Source organism: Halyomorpha halys, unplaced genomic scaffold (genome assembly GCF_000696795.3).
Source record: "Halyomorpha halys isolate HHAL.00 unplaced genomic scaffold, Hhal_1.1 Scaffold51.1, whole genome shotgun sequence".
Classification (NCBI taxonomy): Eukaryota; Metazoa; Arthropoda; class Insecta; order Hemiptera; family Pentatomidae; genus Halyomorpha; species Halyomorpha halys.
In genome coordinates, this window is record NW_027108122.1 from 4,005,885 (window position 1) to 4,029,621 (window position 23,737).

Sequence of the window (23,737 nt, forward strand, 5' to 3'; positions counted from 1 at the left end):
ATATACTATGAGGATTGTGACAATATACATGTAAAATGTGTATTAAATATTTCGTAATGTATATTTTTTCAAAATGTTTTCCACATTTTATTTCTGTATGATCAATGATTATAATATTGCTAAGACCTCATCTAAAAAAATAGTTTTGCATTGTTTAGTGTTTTAAAAAATTAAATTTCAGGGTTTTGTGTTCTAATGTTGTGATATATAAGAATATTATATTATTTAGAGACCACTCAATGAAACTTCCAATTTACATATTGCAGTAGAAGATAATTATTATGCGAAAATCAGATTGTCAAATAATTTAGCCGCTTGAAACTTCTCTTAAATAGTGTTATCATAAACATATTCCATGTATTTTTATGTAATTTTGTGTATTTTTCTGTGATACAATATGGAATTATACAATTGCAATAGCTTTTAATTCAACGCAAAGTGTGGCAATCTTAAAAAAAAAAAAAACAGTAAATTTAAATTTATTTATTTTCATTATGGTACTGGACCATAGGGTACATGAACTTTTCTGTTAGATTTGAGGTCTACTATTTCTTCTTTAACTTCGAACATCATTTAACTAACCCACTGTATTTAGAAATTATAAAAAAGAAGAAATATCTATTTAATTTCTAAGTAATATAAATAAAAGTATAAAGATGAATTTTATTTGTATTTTATGTTAGAATTCTTTCAAAAGTTAATTAAAAATTTGGAGTAGTTGAACAAAATATAATGTGATTACAGATAAACTAAATGTGTTAAGGCAGAAGGTGGATGATGTTAGTAATGATAACAATAGACAGTCCCTAGCAGGTAGAAAGGTAATTGTCAACAACTAGGATCTTAATCGACAATTGCACGTAACCAGTGCAAGCTCATTGCCACCACAATGAGACAATCAGAACAATTTAAGTTGCGATTGTGTTAACGCACACAGCGGAGAGATTAGTTATCTGCTAATTGCTTTAACAGTTAATAGTCGTAGCAAAGGCTTAAGGCCTCAGTTGAATGTGTTCAATCAAGAGGCATTGTGCACCCTTAACTACTGTATTCAATGAAAGCAACCACTTAAATTTCAATATAATGCCCCTTTAATTCAATAATAAAAACATAATAAACTATAAATATTTAATTACTTTTAAACTTTCTTAAAAAAACATAATATATATTTTTTTAAAGTATTAATTTTACAACCTCTTATGTCAAAGAGCAAATTTCAGAAAAATTTACTAATCAGAAAATTGTTGTTCTTTAATAGTATAAGTTAATATAGTATAGTATAATTATTAAATTATATAATACATGAAACAATTTCTATTAAATTAAATTGAACTGTGCCGGCATAACCTATGAAGGATCAAGAGTGCATTACTTTTTCAGGAAGGACTTACTAGACCAACGGTTGTGCAAGGAGGTAATTTTGTCAGAATCTCGCTCGACCACCAGATTTTTACCCTATTAAGTTTACCTCACTATTTAATAGGATAAAAATCTGGTGGTCGAGCGTGATTCCAATAAAATTACCTCCTTGCACAACCGTTGGTCTAGTAAGTCCTTCCTGACAACAAAAAAGTTGTTTCTACAACCAGATTTGAACCTGCGTCCTTCGAGTTAGTAGCACAGTGCCACCCACTCCCACGAAATAAACTCTATTATATTTATAAAGTTAGTTTATAAACATTATTTTAAATTAAATATGAATGATTAATAATAACTATTTTTAATTTTATTGTGTTCATATGTTTTATTATGAATGATTAATAATAACTATTTTTTATTTTATTATGTTTATAAAATAAGATTATACTAATTATTGTTATTAAATTTAAAACTAGGTAACATAATTTAAAGAAAATATGGTATTTTTGTCAGACTTTTCTTCAGAAGGTTTAACCTTATATTTTCATCCAAAATTGTTCACACCAGCTTCCGAATTTTTACTCTTCTGAAAATATTATGCTATGTCTTATGTTTAAGAACAGAAAAAAAATATTTAAATTAAATTTTCATGTAAATCATTAATCATGAAAACAAAATCTTAAACATTAAATATAGAAGCTCTTTAGGCCGAAAAAAAATAAGACTAATTTAAAAATGTATTTTTGTATGTGCGTTTTGACTAAATTAGTATTTGTTTATGTCACAATTAATTAAAAATATTTATCTTCAGTTCAGTTTAATTTATAAAAATATGTAATTAAAGTCTTGAATTTTTCACAATTTTCGATATCTACGAAAAAAACTTATAATTATTTTATTTATTTTAATAAGGCATCGCATTCAATAAATAAAGATTAATGGGGTTTAAAATATGAAATAAGAATTAAAAACCAATTTTATTTCCTTCATTGAAATAGAACTTAAATTTATAAATCACTATATATTGACGGCATGCTTTTAATATAATTTATATTTTGATAAATTATGATTTCATCGGTAAAACTAATTACATTTTGTATTTTTTAAAATTCTTTTTCAGTTTTGTAATTTAATAATTAGATACCTGCTTGCTTTGGGATAGCTTTCAATAAATTATAAGCTAAAAATCTAAATTGCTGTTCACTATTTTTGTAAAATTTGTGTTTTTTTGTTTCATATCTTTATTGGTTTTTAAAGGTTCAACTGTTAACATTCATCGATTCTAGATTATTTATTTGTTGACATATAATATATATCTTAGATTGAGTATAGTATCTTTTTTGAATAAATTATTTTTTAACGGTGAAAAGATAGCATAAAACAAAAATAAATGTATAATTGGGGAATGTCAGTATTATTTTATTTACCTTATTTTACGTCTATCTGTAATCCTAACGTGACGATTTTCACGTTTTTACCACGTTTCCATAAGTTATGTAACGACAAAATGTAATCTTTGTATAATTAGTTAAAAAGTTTCATTTTAAATTGCGATTAAACTTTTACATATCAAATAGTAAAGATTTTCTTTTTCTTTTTTTTTAACTTGAACAAAGGAATAGAACTTTTATATAGTTTTGAAAATTGTTAAAAAATCAAGAAGAAATAGATTACAGATCGATGTATGACAAAGTAAAATAACGTGATATTGGTTAAGTTCTGTAATAAATGATTTCATGCGTGTATATCCTGTGAATATCATCATACATTCTGTGCATATTAGCGAAGAACGATTGGCGTTATGATTACAAAATACCTCATATAGCAGTTAATACCACTCTATAATGACTAGTCAATTCCACGACACTTAATCCCCTTTCCAAGCCCCCCGTTAAGGGTATCGTACTGAATTTAATTTGTGTTTAGTATGAGAATTTGAATACTCAAAGGGTAGCAAATTAATGGGAAAGCGGAGGGGGGTGGTGGAATGGCCAGTGAACCGTGTAGAGAAGTTGGGACGCAGCGGTGAGCCCTGCGGAACCCCGCTGGCATCCCTCAGTCCTATCTCGAGCCTCGGCAGGATTTAATGATCTCTTTAGGGGATGAGCCGCCATTATGAAAACAGTTCACGTCCTCGTAGAATTAGCGTCACGGTAAATTTGTGTAAGCGACTGTATACCGCGTGCCCTCGCACGGAGTACTTTAATAAAAATAAAACCACGAATAAATGCCATTCTCTCAACTAAAAAGTTTAGCGCTTTTCTACATAATCACATATAAACAATATTTATTTTCAATTTATTTATTTCTATTTCCTTTTTTTTTTTTATGTACTGAACGTAACAATAAATATAATAGAGTAGTAGATAGAATAGAACACGTGTCCTTTTGTACACATTTCATGTTATATTATACACAAATACAAAGTAATGGCTACATACCGTCTGCAAAGAAGATTTGCTTTTGAAAATCGCTCGTTAATAGTAATATTTTTACTTAATAATTATAATTTAACTGTTATGAAAAATTGTCCATAGTTTAAGCACATTTCATAATCAAAAAATGACTTTTTTAAAAATTTGCCAATTAAAAATTCTATTTCACTTTTATGTGTCAATACACATCAACTTATTTTTCCCTACTTCTTCTATTGCCAGGTCAGATGCTTAAAGCGATTCATGGCCTATTCATTCTCCAAGTTCCATCTGCTTCAGTTCTGTGCATATTGCCACATATCTTCTCAGTTTCCTAAAATCTCCCAGTGTGTCACCTCTCAATTTACCCGTGGGCCTTCTTCTAGGCCCTACTCCATCAGGACAGTTTCCATATACTCTTCTCCCCATCCTTCCCTATTCCATCCTAGGCCTGTGACCCACCTACTTTCACCTTTGTATCCTGACAAATGAAGATATACTCATTTTACCATCATAAAGTTCATAGATTTTTTTTTCTTCTCGGTAATATAGTGTTTTCCTGTATTGCCCCTGTGATGTATTTTTTATTTTACATAAATTAAAAACGGAGCACCTGTCTGTGGTGCATGTTTTCGTCTTCATTGCGATTGTATATAGCACATTACGTATTATATGCTTCTAGTTTTAAATGCTGCCTAACTAAATTCCAAAAGGTCTTCATCATATATGAACCTAGTAATAAAATCAAGTTCATAATACTACAAATAATACTCTGCGCTAATAGCATTTGTAATTAAGCTTATTATTACTTTTTACGAATTACTGTATGTATTTTACTTTCTCATTTTTCCACGGATTTAAAATCTCTATCGAACGTACATTCTAAACTATTAGCTCCATGCTCATTACTCATACCAGCTATTACTTTAGTTTTTATTTTAAAATGTTGTTTATATGCAATTCTCGAGTAGAAAAAAACCCCAGTAAGTTCTTATCTTTTTCCAATTATAACATATAATTTTGGTAAAATTCATTATAAGCACCTTGTGAGTGCATTCTACTTCTTTGTAATTATACTAAACGAAGCCCCCAACCGACTGAAATATCCTGCCCTTTGCCCCTATTACCAAAAAAAAAGTACATATACCAAAAACATTAGTCCAGTTACTATTATAACCATAACGCCATGTAATAAACAGCAATCCTTAGTCCTAAATATTTATTCATCCTAACTACCTATTCTATCCCTTACCCTTTATATTTTATTGTGTGGCTTCTCTTTTCTGTTTGACTAAAAACCATTATTTCAGATGTAGACAATGTTTTCTATTTACCTATAAATAACAATAAATAAATGCCAATACAATCTTATACGATTGTATATGACATGTTGGCTTTATCAGCCCTGATTGGGTATTGGTATCAAAGGCTTTTCTAAATCATGCCTCACTGACCTTTGACATATTCTCTCTAATCAATTGTTTTATTTATAAACCTACCGAACGGTGGGATATTTTGTCCTCTCATTTATACTGTCCTATTTCTGATTTAATTTTGTCCTCAAATCAGATTATTTAATTATCGCGGATTTTATTGAAAACTTAGAAAAAATACTGTTAAGAACAGTATTAAAATAATCCTTCAGACGAAATTCCAGTTTTCTGAAATTTGGATGCAATTGTATTTATTACCATTTCCCCCCAAAAAATAAATAAATTTGCTTTATCTCAACCGATGATAGGGAACTTTATATGCATTAAAAAATAGTATATTCTAAAAATCGAAAATTCTCTTCACGTTTTACGTTTTAGACATTATAGAACAAAGTTGGTTCCGTTTAGATCTGTGTCAAATATGTGTTCGGATATAATCGATCAGGTTTGAGATACAGTTGGTTCCATTTCGGCTTATCAGAATCCGTCTTCCGCTAACCTATACATATATTTCCTTTGCTTCTCTTTCGATTTGACCAAAAATTGGAAAAGAGTGAGAGATAAGTAGAATTGGAGTGCGTGGTTCATACAAGCAATCAAATATTCAAAAACATATATAAATCTAAGTCCCATAATCACTTTTGTACCCTCAGTATAAATTACTATTTTTTCGTGTTCTATTAAGCTCATCGACAATATCCTATTTAATTATTTTTTCCGTAATTTTTTTTATGATTAAAATAATGATTATATGTTTTTGGTTCATACGAGCATTCAAATATTCAAAAACATATATAAATATAAGTCCCATAATCACTTTTGTACCCTCAGTATAAATTACTATTTTTTTCCTGTTCTATTAAGCTCATCGACAATATCCTATTTAATTATTTTTTTCCGTAATTTTTTTTATGATTAAAATAATGATTATATGTTTTTGAAAAAATATCATACTTTATTTCCGAAAGTAGCGAAGACGCTCACAAAACGCGTTGGTGGTCCAGCACTGGCCGTTAAAATCGTTACTTGTTAATTAGTCGGATAATTGACTCAACCTTCCGTATGGACCGTACTGGGTCTTCCACACCATCCGGTGTTAATCAAATTGTTGTCTCGAGTGGCAGTTTCATTTTGGTAGTAGATAATATTTGGAAGATTAAAAGAAAGAAAATATATTAATATATGATTAAACATTTTATTCTATGATACTAATTAATTGAACAATATCATGTCTGTCAAATTTGAATTATTTATCACTTCTTGAAACGTGTCACGTCAATTAGGTAAAATACAAGACCAAAATACAAAAAAAAGTATTTATTTTGTATATTCATTGGTTGTTATCTTGTTCTGTTCGTAGCCCTGATGAAGGCTGTTCAAATTCTTTCCGAAACGTTGGCACGATTAGATAAGTTACTTCAAATTATTTGTGTTATATTTTGACCGCACCCCTCGACCATCATCTCCTCCTATGTCATCCACGATCAACTATCTCTCATGATCAAAAATGTGTTATCGTGTATTACTAGAAAACAAAGAAAACGAGAATCTTCTAAACCACTTTTCCAGGAAAATTTAATTATCAAAACAGCAATAATTACATTATTAAAGGACAATAAATTGGATAAATAAATTGTCATACCTCAATAAATACTCTCTTAATTCATTAATGTAATCTTCAAAATAGAAAAACAAATAATGTTTTAATGCCAAGAAATAACAATTACATTAGACTAAAATCCATATGATTTAAAAACAAAAATTCATAAAAGTAACTTCTGTTTATATACATAATTACGTGACTGCGGGTCGATACTTCTAAAAAAAAAAAAAAAAAAAAAGGTAGATGGAACAACTCGCTCTCAACATCTTAACATCAAATCAACACTATTTTCTGACGTGATCCTTCCACCTATATCTATACATTGATTAGCTGATCGGTAATTGGTCAGATGACATTCACAGCCTGTAACTCCCCCCCACCACTTTACGAACAATCCTCGTAAACTATAACAAAATAAAATGTAAGTAAATGAAACCTTCAGAAAATTATAATAATACAAAAAGTTGATAAAAACACCACAAATAAAATAAATAAAAAGGTCCTAAAACCAACTTATATCTAAGAATTTAAAAAAATATTTTTTTTTACATAATAATAATAATAGACATTACAGAAAAACGGTATTCTATTTACAAAAATACATTGGGAGCTTTAATTGTTCAATATGAACGGTTCTCCGTTTATTTGGCTTTTGAAGACTTTCAGTACTAACAACATTGTGCTCCGAATCACTATCACTCTAAATGGCCCCTCCTATAAATGAATCCTCGGAGAATACTTTTTAAACACATATAGAAGTCAAAATTACTTCACTTTTCAGATTTTATAACAATACTATAGAAATGTAATATGCCTATAAAATAAATATATATGTAGTGTGTCTATATGTCTATAATCTACATATCAAACTAACATAATGTGTCAATTTTTAAAAAACATTTATTGTATAATCAAAATGTATGAAAACTCACAGTTTTTATCAAAGAACAGAATAGAGGAAGAGTTCGACCTACCCTCTTGCTCGAGTTTTACTCAGTTTCATGTAAAAAGAACACTGAATTTATAATATTTCTATGAATTGTAATGTTTTAAAGGAATTTAAGGGGGGAAAAAAATCAATTCCTATCCTTGAGCAATTATTGAATTAAAACCCCGTAAATTTTCTGTACTAGTTAAACTTTTAATTGGCACTGATGAAAATGTAAAGGTTAGGGGTCGGGGATTCTCGACGGGAGAGAAATGATTTCAACCGTATCGTTGGAATTTTCTGAATTGTGTCTATTCCACAATCTGTTTTACTAAAGTGCGCTTTATGTGTATTTATTATTCATTAACTCAAAACTAATATTTAGTCATTAATCAATCTTAGGTTTACATACCTTCCTAACCAATTCTATTAGGTAGGAATATGGAGTGGTTCCCTAAGCGGGCAAACAAATGCAACTTGCTCGAAATGTTAAAAAAAATATTATTTATTTAAATATTCACATGGATTAATTTTTGCTGTTATTTCTTATTTTTGTACATACTCTGATTGTGATAATTGTGCTATAAGGATATATTCTTTTATTTAGCTCAACAGGGATGCTGCGAAATGTAAGAACATAAAGGGTGCCGTGAAATGTTTTTAGTCCCAAAAGGGTGCCGTGGTAGAAAACCTTTCTAAACCGCTGTCCTATTATATCAATATAGAAATATAATTACTTATAACTAAAGGTTTAAGGTTTATTATTTTATTCCTTTATTCTTCTTTTGGTAAGCTGTAGTAATTATCACTTTATTTCCTTCTACTTTAATCAAATCAAATTTCAAGGAGTTTCTGTGATTTTTCATAGATTGAGATTCTATAATTTTTGATAGATTTTATTTAGATTAAAATTCTGAGGGTTTTTTTTTATTATTATTTTTTTTTTTATAGATTTTATGTAGATTGATTATTTCTAACATAATTGTTGTTTAATTTAGGTATTCCTCGGAGTAAAAATTGGGGGATATTACCCAAATTAATTATTATACTGGTAACCTGGTTTAAATTAAGGTATTACTGATAGTTTGCTGGTAATGAGTGGACTGTATTTATAATAACTTGATATAATATACTTTAAAATAAAATACCTCTATTCTGGATGGTTTGAACAAAATAGTTACAATGTGATTAGTTGGTTAGTGAGAAATTTGGTTTTATTACATTAATTGATGAAGATTACATTTTACTTGTTTGATTATATGGAGCTTGAAGGTTGGTTCTGATGTGAATGTGATTATGGAAGGAGGGTTCTTTCTTCTCATCCTCCTGCCGCCGCCGCCTCTCTCGCTGGAGTGTAAGGTTTACATCCTCATCATTATGAGAAGAGACCTTATTGAAGAGTTCTGTCCTCTTCTTCTCCGGTACAGGTCACGATGGCTTCTTTACGTGTACTAACCTCTTTGTTTTGGGGACCAAGATGGCTGCCCAGGCTTCTTACCGCATATCTTTGCCACTTGATGGCATCATGAATTTCTTTTCAGAAGAGAGGGGGCGTCTTACTTAAACAATTGTTATTCGACGGGTGATAGGGTTTACTCTATATTTGAATATTCAAAAAAATTAAATTAGTCTTTTCTATGACTTACGATATTTTAATTTATGATAAATATATTGATGACTTATGATAATTTCATTGCCTTTATTTATTAATAAATTTGACTTTTATTTTGAGAATAAAATCTACGGAAGAAACCGTGTTTAAAACATGCTTGTCAAGAAAAATACTTCTGGGTATGATGACACGAAATTTTTTGATAGAATATTGATATCAAGATTTTATTTCAATTCCTGCATCAAGCTTAAGTGAGGTACATGAAGCATACATTTAAATAAATTACTAACCCTAATTAATATTTTAAGTAATATTAAATTTATTTTGAGGGATTAGGATAAATAATGTATAGAATGTTCTTATAATCTCTCGAAGTTAAGAGCTTGAAACCAAGTTTCATATGAGCATTATCAGATCAGTAGTGTCAAACTGCCCCAACAAGGAAGTACTGCTTAGAAGTAACACCTCAATGCTTTGTATCTATTTAAAGTAGAAAATAACATAGTGATGTTTTGTTTCTTAACTGGTTCTCTACTGTTGTTTGAGATAATAGCCATGTTTTAGGGCTGTAGTCGTTTCATCAGTTACTAATTGCATGGTTTTAACTAGTTTTTCTTTATCTACCAGACAATCTTTATTTTTTAATGAATACTATAGATTAGCCAAAGTATTATCCAGGCACAATGGTGCAAAGTTTATGTAAACTTTTGATTGGACTAGTTTAGTTCGAGCCACGCACTTAGCATCAGTTGAATAAGTTCAGTTTAGTTATTATTAGGTTGATTATAGCGTTTAAAATTCTGTGTTATTATAATTTGGCTTAATGACCACAAGCCACAGAAACTGAAGAAAACTGAGAGAAAAGGTTGGTGATGGAATAAAGAAATTTATACAGTTTGTTTTAGCTTATGATTGGCTTGTATATATAATTTATTTATTGATTGGTATTTACAACTATATTTACACACAAACAAATTAAGCAAATTTGATGTAAGATCAAAATGGAGTAATACAGGCATATAGAGAAACTAACAATTCGTAGCACTCTAATGACGTTTTACATTAGCAGGTCTCGTGGCTATCTTCTTTTCACGCGCCTTGGAGGATTGTCAGGAATGGAAGAGAGGGCAAGGTTAGAAACTAATGGGTTTGAGAAAATTGTACTTGTGACAAAGTAAGGAGTATTGAGGATTTTAGGAAGGATTGGATACGAGAGGAATTCAAAGGTTTAGTGGAGCCCCGAGGCTCGACTCAGTATGTCCAGATTGGCATTACTACAGTCATGTAGATCAGTCTTTTGTAATGAATCGGAAGTTAAGACCGTTTGTCCAATAAGTGTTGTAACAGTCGAAATTGACGTGCAATTTCCTGTCTTTTAAATCTTTTGTGAAGATTACAGGTTAGTCGTTGGTCCAGATTTAGTCCTAGGTAGCGAATCTGTTCGACTGGGGTAAGAACTGCGTTATTAAAGGATACTGTAGGGGAGTTAGTAGGTTTACGACTAAGATTAAAGGTGATTTAATGGGATTTGGCTTTTATATTGAAGATATAAATGAAAACAGTAAAATTACTGATTTTTTAAGACTATTCAAAGACCTTAAGAGCTTTGAAAAAAAACAAAAAAAAAAACCATGAACGTCACAGGCCATTTATCAGATATTTTTGCATTATGTTTTACCAAGCTAGCTAAAAATTTCAGTTTTTTAGGTAAATCGAAGATAATTAAAATTTAAAAAATAAACTCGAGGATTCTACTTTAGAAAAAATCAACTTTTTATTTTATTTTTTTAAAAGTAAAATCTATTTCCGAAAACATTGTAAAATTGATTAAACATCCAATGAAAAAAAAAACTAATTAATTTACGGGGAAGTTAAAAATATCCTTTACACATATCCTCTATTATTTGAAAACAAAAACGCTATTGCCTGTTGGGCTTTCTCAAAAAAAGTAACTTTTTTTACGCCAGTTCGGATTACTGGAGTATTCGGATTACCGTAATTACACTTTATTTGTAAAATGTTTGTCCTTTTAATTGAAATGCATTTTACATAATTTAGTTCTTCTAAGTCATAAATCAAGTTATACAATATATTCAACACCAGGTTTACAATTGGCTTAGAAGTTTTTAGCTCCCTGAGATTAATCCACAAGTAAAAGGATGGGAGCTTTATTGAAGTTGAGATGTTTTTGTTAGTTTAGTTAAAATTAAATTCCCGAGTTACTCTTAATACTCTTCCCAACTGCGTTCGAAACAATTTAAGCCACCTCGAATAATAACACTGGAATTAAGCATGATAACATGAATTAAACACTGGAAATATTTTGAACATTTAGTAAAGATAACAACTTTATTCTCAAGTTACTGAAATAGGTCTAGTGGCCATAATTCTTCGGCATCTTTCGTTTCAGTTAACAATCAACAAAAGATGTTTGTATTGGTATTCCAGTGATCCAGTAGGAATTTAAAAAAAAGAAAGAAAGCAAAAACAAACTTGATAAACTGACGAATTATCTAGGATCAGAAAAAGATGACAAGACAAAAAGGCGAGAGAGGGATGTTTGTGAAAAGCTTTTTGAAAAGCCAGAAGTGAAAAGCTATCGGCTCTCGATTTTCGTCACACCTGCTGCATTTATCAAGGCTTTTTATTCCTATCCTTCGCTTGTCTCTCAATCCAACATTCTGTTCATTCCTTCAAATTTCTGTTATTTTTTACTGTAATTTATTTAACGGCTTTAATAAACTATTGCTTTTTACTGAGTTAAATACTATAATACTTAATAATTATTTTCTGTCCGTCAATATAAATTTATAATTAACCTTGGAAGACATTCTTTCCATCTTGTATATGTATATATGACATGCATAGATATTTTTACTTTTTATTAAAATTCAATCATCCCTTTGTTATATTTGTTGCTTTTCCTCCTCTTTGTTTCTTATCTTTAGAGAGAGAGATGCTTTATTCTTTCATGCTGCCCAAATACACCGGGTTGCTACATTACACAGCATACTGATCAATCCGTGACTTGACATATATATATTACATATTTTTATATGATATAATATAATAGAAAGATAACATTTTTTTTTTCACAGTTTTCTTTCACTTTTCTTTTACAATGAATACCAGTCTACAAACTAACTACAAGTTTTTCAATTTCTTTCTTTTTTTTTTCTTTCCCTTCTATTTCACAACCCCTATTTCATTTGTTCAACAAATTCCCATAAACTTAATTTTTTTTACTTTTTCTTATAGATTTTAGTATATCTCTTTTTTTCGTGTAATTTAATTTTCAACTGGTAGTTATGAGCCTTTTTATCTTCATTGAGACTTTTGATGGATGCTCTTTAATTGCTTCATCTGGCACCATTATTCAATATTTTATTTTATTTTTATATTCTTTCGTTGATTTTTTTTTTATTTGATCCATTTTTATTTTATTTTTTTTACTGACACAATTATTATTATTAAAATTTATTTCTATATATTTCCTTGACGAATATTCAAGTTAAGATACTCTTGTTTATATTTGTATACTGCTATTTTAGTTCTGCTATCTTACAAAAAATAAAATTTTACACGATTTTTTGCCAGAAGACTAAATAAAAAGGTTAAAACATGTTGTGCTATATGAAGTCAAGCTTCATTTCTACAAAGATAAATAAAGACCGTTTATACCAAAGTTGTAGTGAATAGTGAAGCCACGAAAGTGAGCGTGCTGCAATGTGACAAAAAACACAACCTAAACCTTGTGTTGAAATAATTAATAGTCTCCCTGTTTATTAGGTTAAAAACTTTTTTAGAATAAATTATAAGTTAATAAATAACAAAATAAAAGTTATTTATGGATGGTGCATTCGGTAATGAGATATGGCCACTGATGACATTAAAACTTTTGCAATTTTAAAATGTTTGTTAATTATAGTGTTTTGTATTCAACCAATGGTCACTTTCCATAATTTAATATTTTCGTTATTATATGAACAAAACAAATTTTCTTAAGATTCTTCCAATGATTTACGAAATCAGCCTTGAACATTTTTAATGATGATGGCTAAAACTATTATTATGTTCCAGGTCCATAATTTTCAGAAAATAAATTACACATTTTTTCCGTCAAGCTGCTTCATTTTCTGTCCAAAAATAAAACTCTATCGTTATAATAAAACGACTACTAGAGCTTCGTTTCTAACATAGCCATGCCCAGAGAAGCCTATGACAGGGGTATCCGGGCCATGTAATTACGAAAAACCTCTCTAAACCTTTTGTTGAGAACGATGTTTTCTCATCCAATCATTGGTCGTTGATAAGGTATCACTGTTCACTGTCAAGGGATATTGATGTAGCATTTAATGTAACATTATCTTCACTGTCAATACATGTACTGTCAAGTAACACTACAGGCCTAGTGCGATAACTATTTTCGGGGCAGAAAAGATAAGTTCACGTTAAAAGGCAAATCTCACATCAGAAGTCTAAAAAAAACTAGCAATCAGTGATGTGGCAAATCCAACTTAACCCCTTGAAGGGAGGGGTTTCAAACATGGCCTGGCTAGAGGAGCCAGTTTTGTGATATTATTTTTTTAATAATTTAATTTTAATTTTTTTGATGACATTAATTTTTGAGGTTTGTTTCTGGACTTTTTTAGTAATATTTATTTTTTTTATTTTTATTGGAAATAATACAATCTGCCATACTCAAGGGCAATGAATATAAAGGCTGAACTTATTAAATCTTACATATGTACGCATTGAATAAAAAAAAAAAAAAATTAAAACTTAATAATATAAAATGAAATGGATACAACATAAAAAAATAAGTGAACATCTAAGGTAAAGACATTTAATAAAATTAAGTAAAAAAAAAATCATCTTGAACATTAATAATCATATCAGTAATATCTTATTTTTAATTTATATTTCACAACCCTTCACAGCCCCCCCGGCTTAAACAATTTTTGTGAACTTGCTTAGTAATATATCTGAATAAAAGGGGAGCCATTAACCGGATAGTTTGTATATAGCCATTACAATGCGATGACACCGCCCTTTAGAAGTTGGAACCTAATATAGTGAGAAGAAAAGAGATCTCGCACAAGTTTCGTCCTGAGTTGGAATTGGGGATTAGAAAATATAGCAGTGGTAGTAAAAAGTTCTTCGGGGGTGGGGGATGGAATATCGTACCCCTCTGCTCCGAGTTTGGACAAGAGCTTTTTGTTTCACCCTCTGGAGCCCTTTCTCTTCCTTATTGTCTTTTCAGATGCTAATTTGCTAACTATTCGATAATAGCAATGATAAATAATGCGATTCCGTTTTGTATTTAATGCCTCGATATCTCGATACCTATTTCTTATATGTTTCTTAAATACCTCTCTGATTTAAATTGCTGCCTTCCTGAGCTAAATTTGTACAGTAGAAAACTATAAACAATTATCAATATTTCAAACAGTAGTATGACTTTTGATACATACAGAAAAATAATACTAGGCATGTTCAATAATAATTTGTGATAATAATAATAGATACTTTCTCATCTAGCTTCTTTTCTTTTATCCTTGTGATTTCGAGCTGGATTTTTTTTTATTCATTTGTGCTGTGACAGTCAGAATCGTATTCTTAAATTTTAAAGTCCGTAGCATTTTAATTAATAACCCTTCAAATATTTTTAAAGAATTCTAATAATGTCAGAAATTTGAAAAGTTAAAATTGCTATTGTAAAGTCAAAATAGCGTTCTTATATTCTACATTTCCGAAAACATGCAAGTTAGTCGGAGCATATAATTAATTTTGGATGTTGAGAAATAAATCGATGCCACAAGGCAATCATAGGGAAAATACACACTAAAGTATATGTAATACATTTTATGCATTATCTATTATATTTATATCTATGGACTCCTAATATTATTATTACAAAAAAAAATGAAATAAATCGATCTGAGAGATCATCTTAAAATGGATAGTATTTTCATTTTAAAATATTATGATTCCATATATATATTTTCCTCCGTAAGTAAATAAGTGATAATAAATATAAATAAGATAATCTTAAAATCGATAGCAATTCATTTTCTATACCTTTGAAAACAGTACAATAGTAAATCTGAAAAGTTAAACTTAGTTTAAAGATGAAAGAAATGTAATTAGGTTAAAAATTACATGATCGTTTAGTGGTGATTTTACTCAATTGTTTAAAAACGAAATTAAAACTTTATTTTTATTTATATATAAAATTATATTGAGTATTAATTGTTAAAAGCAATTGTTATTATTGTTATTATTAGTACTTAAAGTAACGAACAACTTGCTAAATGTTTACTCTTTTATTGAAAAATAAATAAAATTAGTTTTTACAGTTCCATTTAATTGAAAAAAAGTACCTTTCGTGGCTGTTTATTTTATCTTTTTTGTAGTTTTATTCTCGAATGCTGTTTTATTCGTAACTTTTTTTTTTTCATAAACTCATTAATCAAATCGTTTATTTCAATTGGAAAAATTAAAAAATCTTTCTTTATTATCTGTCTTTTCTTCTGAAGATACTGAAATGGATTCGTTGAAGTTCATTGGTCCACTTTTAATAAAATATAAAAATAAAAACATTTACAATTAGTTCATAAAAAGTTTATTGTTTTCTACTTAAAACAGGATATTTATTTTTATTTTATTTTTATTTTTTTACTAAACATTTTTTTTAATTGGTACACCCTTACTGTATCCTAATTTACTCTGTACAATTTTATGTTTATATCTCTATGTAAATGGTAACTGTACCTGGGCTAAATATTTACGAAATAAAATTTAAAAACTCGCTCAAATTTATCAGATACCATTGTTTCTTCTAATCTTTCTATAATATATATGGTAGTCCCCCCCTCCCCTCCCCGAGGTATATTATAAAATTTCATTACAATCATTACAGTATTCTCTACTAAAAAAAAAAAAAATGGTGCCTTCACTTAGTCTCCATTGGCTTCCTATCATATTGACGAAGCTGAAAGGAAGTGTTAGAAACTTTTTTAGTCTTTTATATGACCATTATTTTGTGTATAAGAGTAATTTTGATTTCTATTCTGGATGTAAACATTGATTTTTCATATTTAGTAAAAAAAAGTTTAAAACATGAAAGGTTAGTTTGTTGGACATGATTGAATATGTTCTTCAATGTCTTGTAGCAATAAAACGATTCAAGGCTTCGGTTCGGTTCATTTCCTCTACAACGAATTGAATTTCTTTGTCGTTACCTCCCGAATTCAGTTTTCCATCTCACTTCTCACATAAATTGGAAAGAGCCGTCAAATAAAATTTTTTAAACATTTCTTTTAGTATGTTATTGCTATATTATTTTAACAACTTATTATTGAGTGTTGTTTAAATTAATCATAATATATTTTTTTTTTTGTCATGTAATATTACATCCTGTGATATATTTACAAATAATGCTAACAGGTATGAGAGAGCACATTCACACTTATTTGCCCGAGATATAAATTAAACACACCATATGAAACGATTACGAAATTATAAGAAAAAAAATTAACAAATAGAATAAAAGTAAATAAATAAATAAAAATGAAACAGAATTAAATTTAAAGTAAAACAAATTCATTCATGCGTTGCAATTATTGACTAAACTTTTAAACATCTTCTTCTTAATTGTGAATTTTCTTTTATTTATAATTTTTTTTTTTAATTGGAAACTATTTTTTATCTGTAGTTTCTTTATTTTATTTTTTTTCTATATGTTGAAGTGGAACTAATCAATTAATATTAAAGTACTCTGTAAAATATTTCATTAATTTAATTAAAACATAAATAAAAAAAATCATAAAAACGATCCACTATACAATTAGTGTTTTTTGAACGTTTCAGTTTAACTCATTTACAAGAACTTTTTCTGTTACATTTTAACATAGAAGTTCCGTTAGTAAAAGTCCTCTCCAAAACAATTGTATTCATTTAAAAATTCTAGCCAAAAGATTTCTTGGAAGGGATTTTATTATAAAATTTCTGTGGTAAAAGTTATCCTAAGAAATTTATAATAAAAGACAAATAAAAAAGTTTTACTTTAACTGTTTAAAACATTTGGCCGAAAGTTTTTTTTTTTTAAATAAAAGTTAACGGTTATTTTGAAACCGTGTTTTTTACTATCACTTACCTATATATGAAATATATAGTAAGGAGAAGTACTGTGTATCAAATAACTAAGTCTCAGAAAATGGTGAGCGTGAGTGTACAACCTAGGTCAAAAAGGAAAAGTCGTTTGAAACTAAAATTACATATTTGAGGATGAGATTTTATATCAATGTTTACGATAAATTCAGCTGGCTGGAAGAATTAATATTTCACATTTTTAAATTTATTTATTTATTTTTAACTGCAATACAGTGTTTAAACATACACTATAAAATAATTTTATTATTAACTAAAGGAGAAAAATTGAGAATAGAAACAGGAGTTCATCAATACGATTGCATTCATGTGTACACGGCTTTGTTACATTTTGATAAATGTTGTGTTATATTCAGGAACAAAGTTAATAATTGTTATTCGCATCTAGAAAAGCCCTAAAAAATGAATTTGAATAGCAACTGAAAAATGTAAAAATTTAATATCTCAAATTTCCAGATTCCAGATTGGTCAGTGAAGTTTTGTAATGCGGGCACCGCACCAGATTTTTATGATTCTACAACCACAATTTTTTTCTAAAACTCACAGTCGACACAAATCTTTCTACATGTCTGAACATATGTATATGTATTACTTTACCCTTATATAATACATATGTAAATTACCAAAATAGTTACTGGTTAATTATCGAAGGGAGGGTCAGAGCCAATAGATACTTGGAGCTTGTGAACCATTACGGTCACTGTGAGGCCAGTAATGGGGCAACTTGTGCTTCGGGCTTAATCAAAATGTCTTCATGATTATAGTTTGTGTAATTGTAGAGCCGTGCCCATCGCCCGAGTTTCTCATGAATAAGTTAGTTAACTGGACCAATCAAACATTTAGTTGATATCAAACTGCCTCTGGATCTCTGTATAATAGATCTCAACGTAATAAAAATATTTTAGTAATAAGAGATTTAATTGTTGATTGAAAATCAAGTTTTTTATTGTCATTTACAATTTTCTATGGTTCTGCCGAATCAAAGAAATAAAACCGAAATACAGAGCATATGATAGAATATTTTTCCTAAAAAAAAAAAATATTTTGCCTACCGCTTATTCATATTTCATAATTATTTCTCATTAACTATCTAAATTTAAGAATTGGAAGTACCATTCTGTCCCTAAGATAATACTGAAACTAATCATTTATCCGTCCCCATTAGATCATTTAATTATAGATTAATAAATAAATTCGGGATCATTGACAGAGGTTGTACTATGTTTGTAGTTGTATTATAAATCATGATGTTAGAGGTACATGCATTTCAAAGCATCAATTTTGAAATTTTGAACCATACTTTCCTCTTTTACTGAATTAAATGTATTAATTTTCTGCTTTCATAATATTATATCCTAATATTTCATAAAAAATAAATGAATAGAAGTCCATATTACCTAAATATATGCTGAATGATGTTATATCACATTAAAATATCTGATGAATGTATTGTACTTTCTGGAAAGTGAAGGAAAAATAATTTTCCCCTCCTTGGTTTCGCTTTAAACTTCTGTCTTTAATTTTTTTCGTAAGGCCCGAAATTCTTACCACTAATCAAAATGATTCCCAAATTTTTTAGCCGATTTCAAATCGTCATTTTTTTTTTTTTATATAGATTCCGTCCCTTTTTTTTACTAAGTTATGAAAGTCATTATTCACTCAATAATTCAGCACTGCACATTTTCGCTTCATTCCATCTTTTTGTTTTTTCCTCAGGTAACTTGGCAACTTCTTCAGGTAACTTACTAAGCCTGCTTTTATTTGCTTTCTCTTAACTCAGTAAATCTCCTTATATTTCTTCCACTTTCTTCTTGCTGTTCCACTCCCCCAAAACTTTCTTATTCCCTTTGCAATTCCATCAGTGGCCTTCTTCGTTGTTCTCTTTCTAACTCTATCTTTTTTATTCTTTCACGAAAGGCCTTAGGTTACGTCTTCCAGCATCAGGAGTTTTGATGTTTTACGTTATTTAATTAATAAGTGAGCTTATATAATGTAACAGGGGTACATTTATCTGTAACATCTCACTCTTTGAATTATTGATTACTATATCACAAACGACAATCCCTTCAAAGCTTAAATTATTAGTAGTGATTTCCCTTGTGTTGTTCATAAGCAATTAGTCTGTATTCCAAAACATATGGACTTATTCACCTTTTTGATAGTTATTGTCACTTATTTGAGGATGATTAAAATCTCTTAAATTCAAAACTAAATCGGATCAATATTAAAAACGTTGCGCTTTAGATGCGTGCGAATTTTAAAATATTGTGTTTTAAAATATAATACGGTTTTCCAGGGTAACTAATTAAATCTTTATTTTAACATATAAAAGATTAGACACTACTCATTTGCTGACTTAATATTACTAACAATTACTTGATGTACAATTAGGCTGAGTTCCTAAAAAAAAGTATCTAAAAAATATTTTAAGTATTGAAAAAAAAATCTAGAACCTAAACAAATTTTGACTTTTTTAATAACTTTAAAATTACACATTTTATGGAACATTATATTCATTCATTCAGAAAATAATTTAATTTTCGCAACCTAAAGTTCGGTTTCTGAAACGGAAATTATATAAAATTCAATGTATGCCAATTGAGGCACTGATGGTTTTCAATTAATGCTTTAATGCATTTCCCTATAACTTCGAAAATTAAATTTAATATTTCAATGGAGCACAAATATTTAAGCAGTTGAATTTATGATTAGGTGTATATGCTATATATATCCGTTGATAGCAAACAGTACCATTTATTAATCTCAATGTGTTAATAATACATAAATAAATATACTCTTGCAGGATTTATTTTATTTAGTTGAGAAAATCATATTTAATAAAATCTTATTATTTATCTTAGAATAATAGTAATAAGAATTCTCATCATTGTATTGTTACAAACTTTTAAGATTTTTGATTTTTATACATGAATTAAAATCTTTGGAATTTTGCTATTTTTACAATATAAGTAATCTTATGATTCAGTTGTTCTCTTTTGATTTTATTTACCCAAACCTGTCGCTTATAACATTAAAATACACTGAGATGTACTCTTAATTATAATATAAAAATGTCCTTAAGCAACTTTTATAGGTTTATTGCAATTGTATTTGACCAAATGCTTGAAACAGTATGAATGACTGAAATTAAATATCCCAGTTATGTGAGACTTTGAAACTGGTAGTTAGCTTTTATATCAATGTTATTAGCGTTGACATGAAAATCTTTTGTGAGCATATTTCTCATTTTATTATTTTCTGACAAAAGCACATTTTTTAAAAAAAATAATTATTTTTACTATAACTTATAATAGCATTGACTAAACCATGGATTCAACCCCATTCATTCAGTCTTCCAAATAATGTTATTGTACGTAATAAAACTGTAAATTTACTCTCTCTCTAGTCATGGAATGTTTTTGTGAAGTGTAGGGAGTGAAAAGTATTGTTCATAATTTGTTGTTGTTGTTGATTGTTGCTTAAAGGCGTAAAACCCTCTGGTCATCAACACCTATGGCATGATAAAAGTAAAAAAAAAATAAATAAATGAAGAAAAAAATTAAAATCGAATAGGAGTTATAATTTAGAAAGCGACAGAAGGCGACGTGCTTTTCAAAATTTAAACACTAATGTAATCTCCGAGAGCTTCTGATAAATTTGGGGTCAGTCCTATCCTGTTTATTGTTGGCAAATAGTGAGTACATTCTTCAAAAATATTTGTAATTTTTTGTAATTGTTCGTAATTTGTAATTTCTTCAAGAAGGCACCTAATAACATACGCCTGTAAAGAATATAGCCTTGTGTATTTGTGATGGAACATTAAGACACTGAGAAATTGGATTTTCTCAATAATTACTTCCTAATGTAAATTATTAGATAATTAAAATATATATATTTTGAAAATACAGTTGGGATTTTTTTTTAAATTATTATAAATAAATATATCTTTCTTAACTAATTATATTTCTGTTGGCAGGATCCTCAGGCCAGCTACGACGTGAACAGCCACGATGAGAACCCGATGCCTAGGTACGACATGATAGACTCGAACCGACACGGAACAAGATGCGCAGGGGAGGTGGCTGCGGTAGCCAACAATTCCATCTGCTCCCTTGGCATAGCCTACAAAGCCAGCGTAGGAGGTTTGTATTTTGTATTTTTATTGTATGTTCTATAACTATACTAAACCACCTTCAAGTATTAAAAGTCCTTTCAATTTGATTTTTACTTTATGGGATCACTCAAGCGTTCTTGATTTACTTCCAAGTTAAACTATATGTGAGGTTCTGTCTGTTGTTTGTATTGAAAAATGAAAGTATTTAACTTTTGTTTAATACTAAATAAAACTTCTGCTTACTTTGGCACTCAAGAGCTAAAACTCCCTTTATAATAATTGGGGATATGGAAGTAAATACTTTTATACATCTCCTTTTCCCAATCTCTGGGTGATTCTTAATTGTTTAGTATTATTCTTAAATTAAGAATCTGAAGTACCTTCATTACAATTGAATCCGTTTAAGTATTTTCGTGTCGAGAGTTACTTTAGAAGCGTCACATTCCTTCTGCTTGTTATAGGACTAGATTTTCTTTCTTTGTTTTAATGATTCTCTATGAGATAGTTCTAAAAAAGTTACATATAATTATGGACTACTCACAAACTCTATTGGTAAATATCAAAAAAGATGAAAATGATTAGAACCCATGTTTCGGGCAGTAAAAAATATTAAGCTTGCAACAAACACGTCAAAAATGTGCGACTAAAAATAATATAAATCACTATTTTTTTTTAAAAAATGGAGTGGAGTAGAGAAATAAATAAATATACTAAAAAACATTTAACATAAATTTATTTTTTTATAATTGATATAAAACATTTATTTTGGAAATAAAAAGATTTTAATTACCCCAGTCTTTTCACAAAATTAAGTAATTTGTATATGTCATTTAAAAATAATTTTTGACATATTGAAGATATACAATTATAAAAAACAACAACATTTAATTTGGTTTTTGTACTGTAAAATACTAGATGTATAAAATATAATAAATTAATTATAAAATAATTTACTTTGAAATTTTTTTTATGTAAAAAATATTAAAAATATAATGTATGTTAAATCAATTACAATTCTTTTTATTTTCAAAAATACTAGAAATATGATAAATTTTAAATATGAAATAAATTGTATAATTTATGTTTGTTTATCTCTCTATTAAATAAAAAAGCTTTTAATGATCACTATGTAATATTTTATTTTACATCATGAGTGGCGCTATCGGTTAGGGTAGAGATGAAGCTGTTAGTTTTTTTCCTCGCTGATAGATAGCGCTACTACAGTACTCATCTAGAATTACTTCTCAATTATAGTATATAAACATGTTTTTATTAATCACCGTGTTTTATTTTAATGAGTAGTACAATTAATTGACTGGTTGTATTACGGGGTATGGCCTGCCGTTGGTGGACAGGGAGTACCTCCTAGTTTTTTTTTAAAATAAATATAAAATTAATTAAAAACAATTATTACAAATACTGTTCCAAACAGTCTTTGAATACGAATTTTCTCTATTACAACAACATATCATTGTCTAAGATTAAACAGAAATGGTGATAGATCGTTTTATAAGTGAAAAATGACTCAATTATTGGAATCAATCTTGTGGCTTGGATAAATGCTTCTTTTACAAGTTGCCCGCTCCTCCGAAATAAGTCAAGTTATAAGCCCCAAGAGAAGTAGAGAGGGTTAGAAGAAGATTGATTTTCCTTTTTAACATCTCCTTGAATAAAAATATAAAAGCTCCACTTAATTTGAAATTCTCTCTCCCGTTTACTGTTTACACGCTGTCGTAGCAGTAACGAACCATTAAAGACATTTCGTTGATACATTATCAGAAAAATATGCTTCCTATATAATAAGATTACTAATAATTTTTTTAATTTATTTTATTACTGTCACTTATCTGTGTGTGGAATATATTTCAAATATAAGATTTGAGATCCCTTGAGTCCAAAATTCCTAGTTCTGTGTGCCTGTGTGTGAGTACACACTCTTATTTAATGTTTTATATACACTGGATTTTATTTTTAGGAAGTCTGATAAATCAATTTCTAAAAATTTCTTGAGGTTAAAAACTTCCAAAAGTTGAATATAAATTATTCCATATTTTTCTTTTTAGATGTACCACGTTTCGGAATTATTGTCCCATATTCATGCA

The 23,737-nt window shown here is 28.7% G+C and overlaps 1 protein-coding gene across 1 annotated transcript in view; it reads left to right on the forward strand.

Annotated features, from left to right (window-relative positions):
- LOC106690541 (furin-like protease kpc-1) overlaps nucleotides 1–23,737 on the forward strand; it is a gene marked incomplete at its 5' end in the record, with an annotated part of 130,769 nt that overhangs the window by 70,980 nt on the left and 36,052 nt on the right. The window contains 1 exon segment of the mRNA XM_024358571.2: nucleotides 21,498–21,663. Within this exon segment, the coding sequence (XP_024214339.1) occupies nucleotides 21,498–21,663 (166 nt within the window).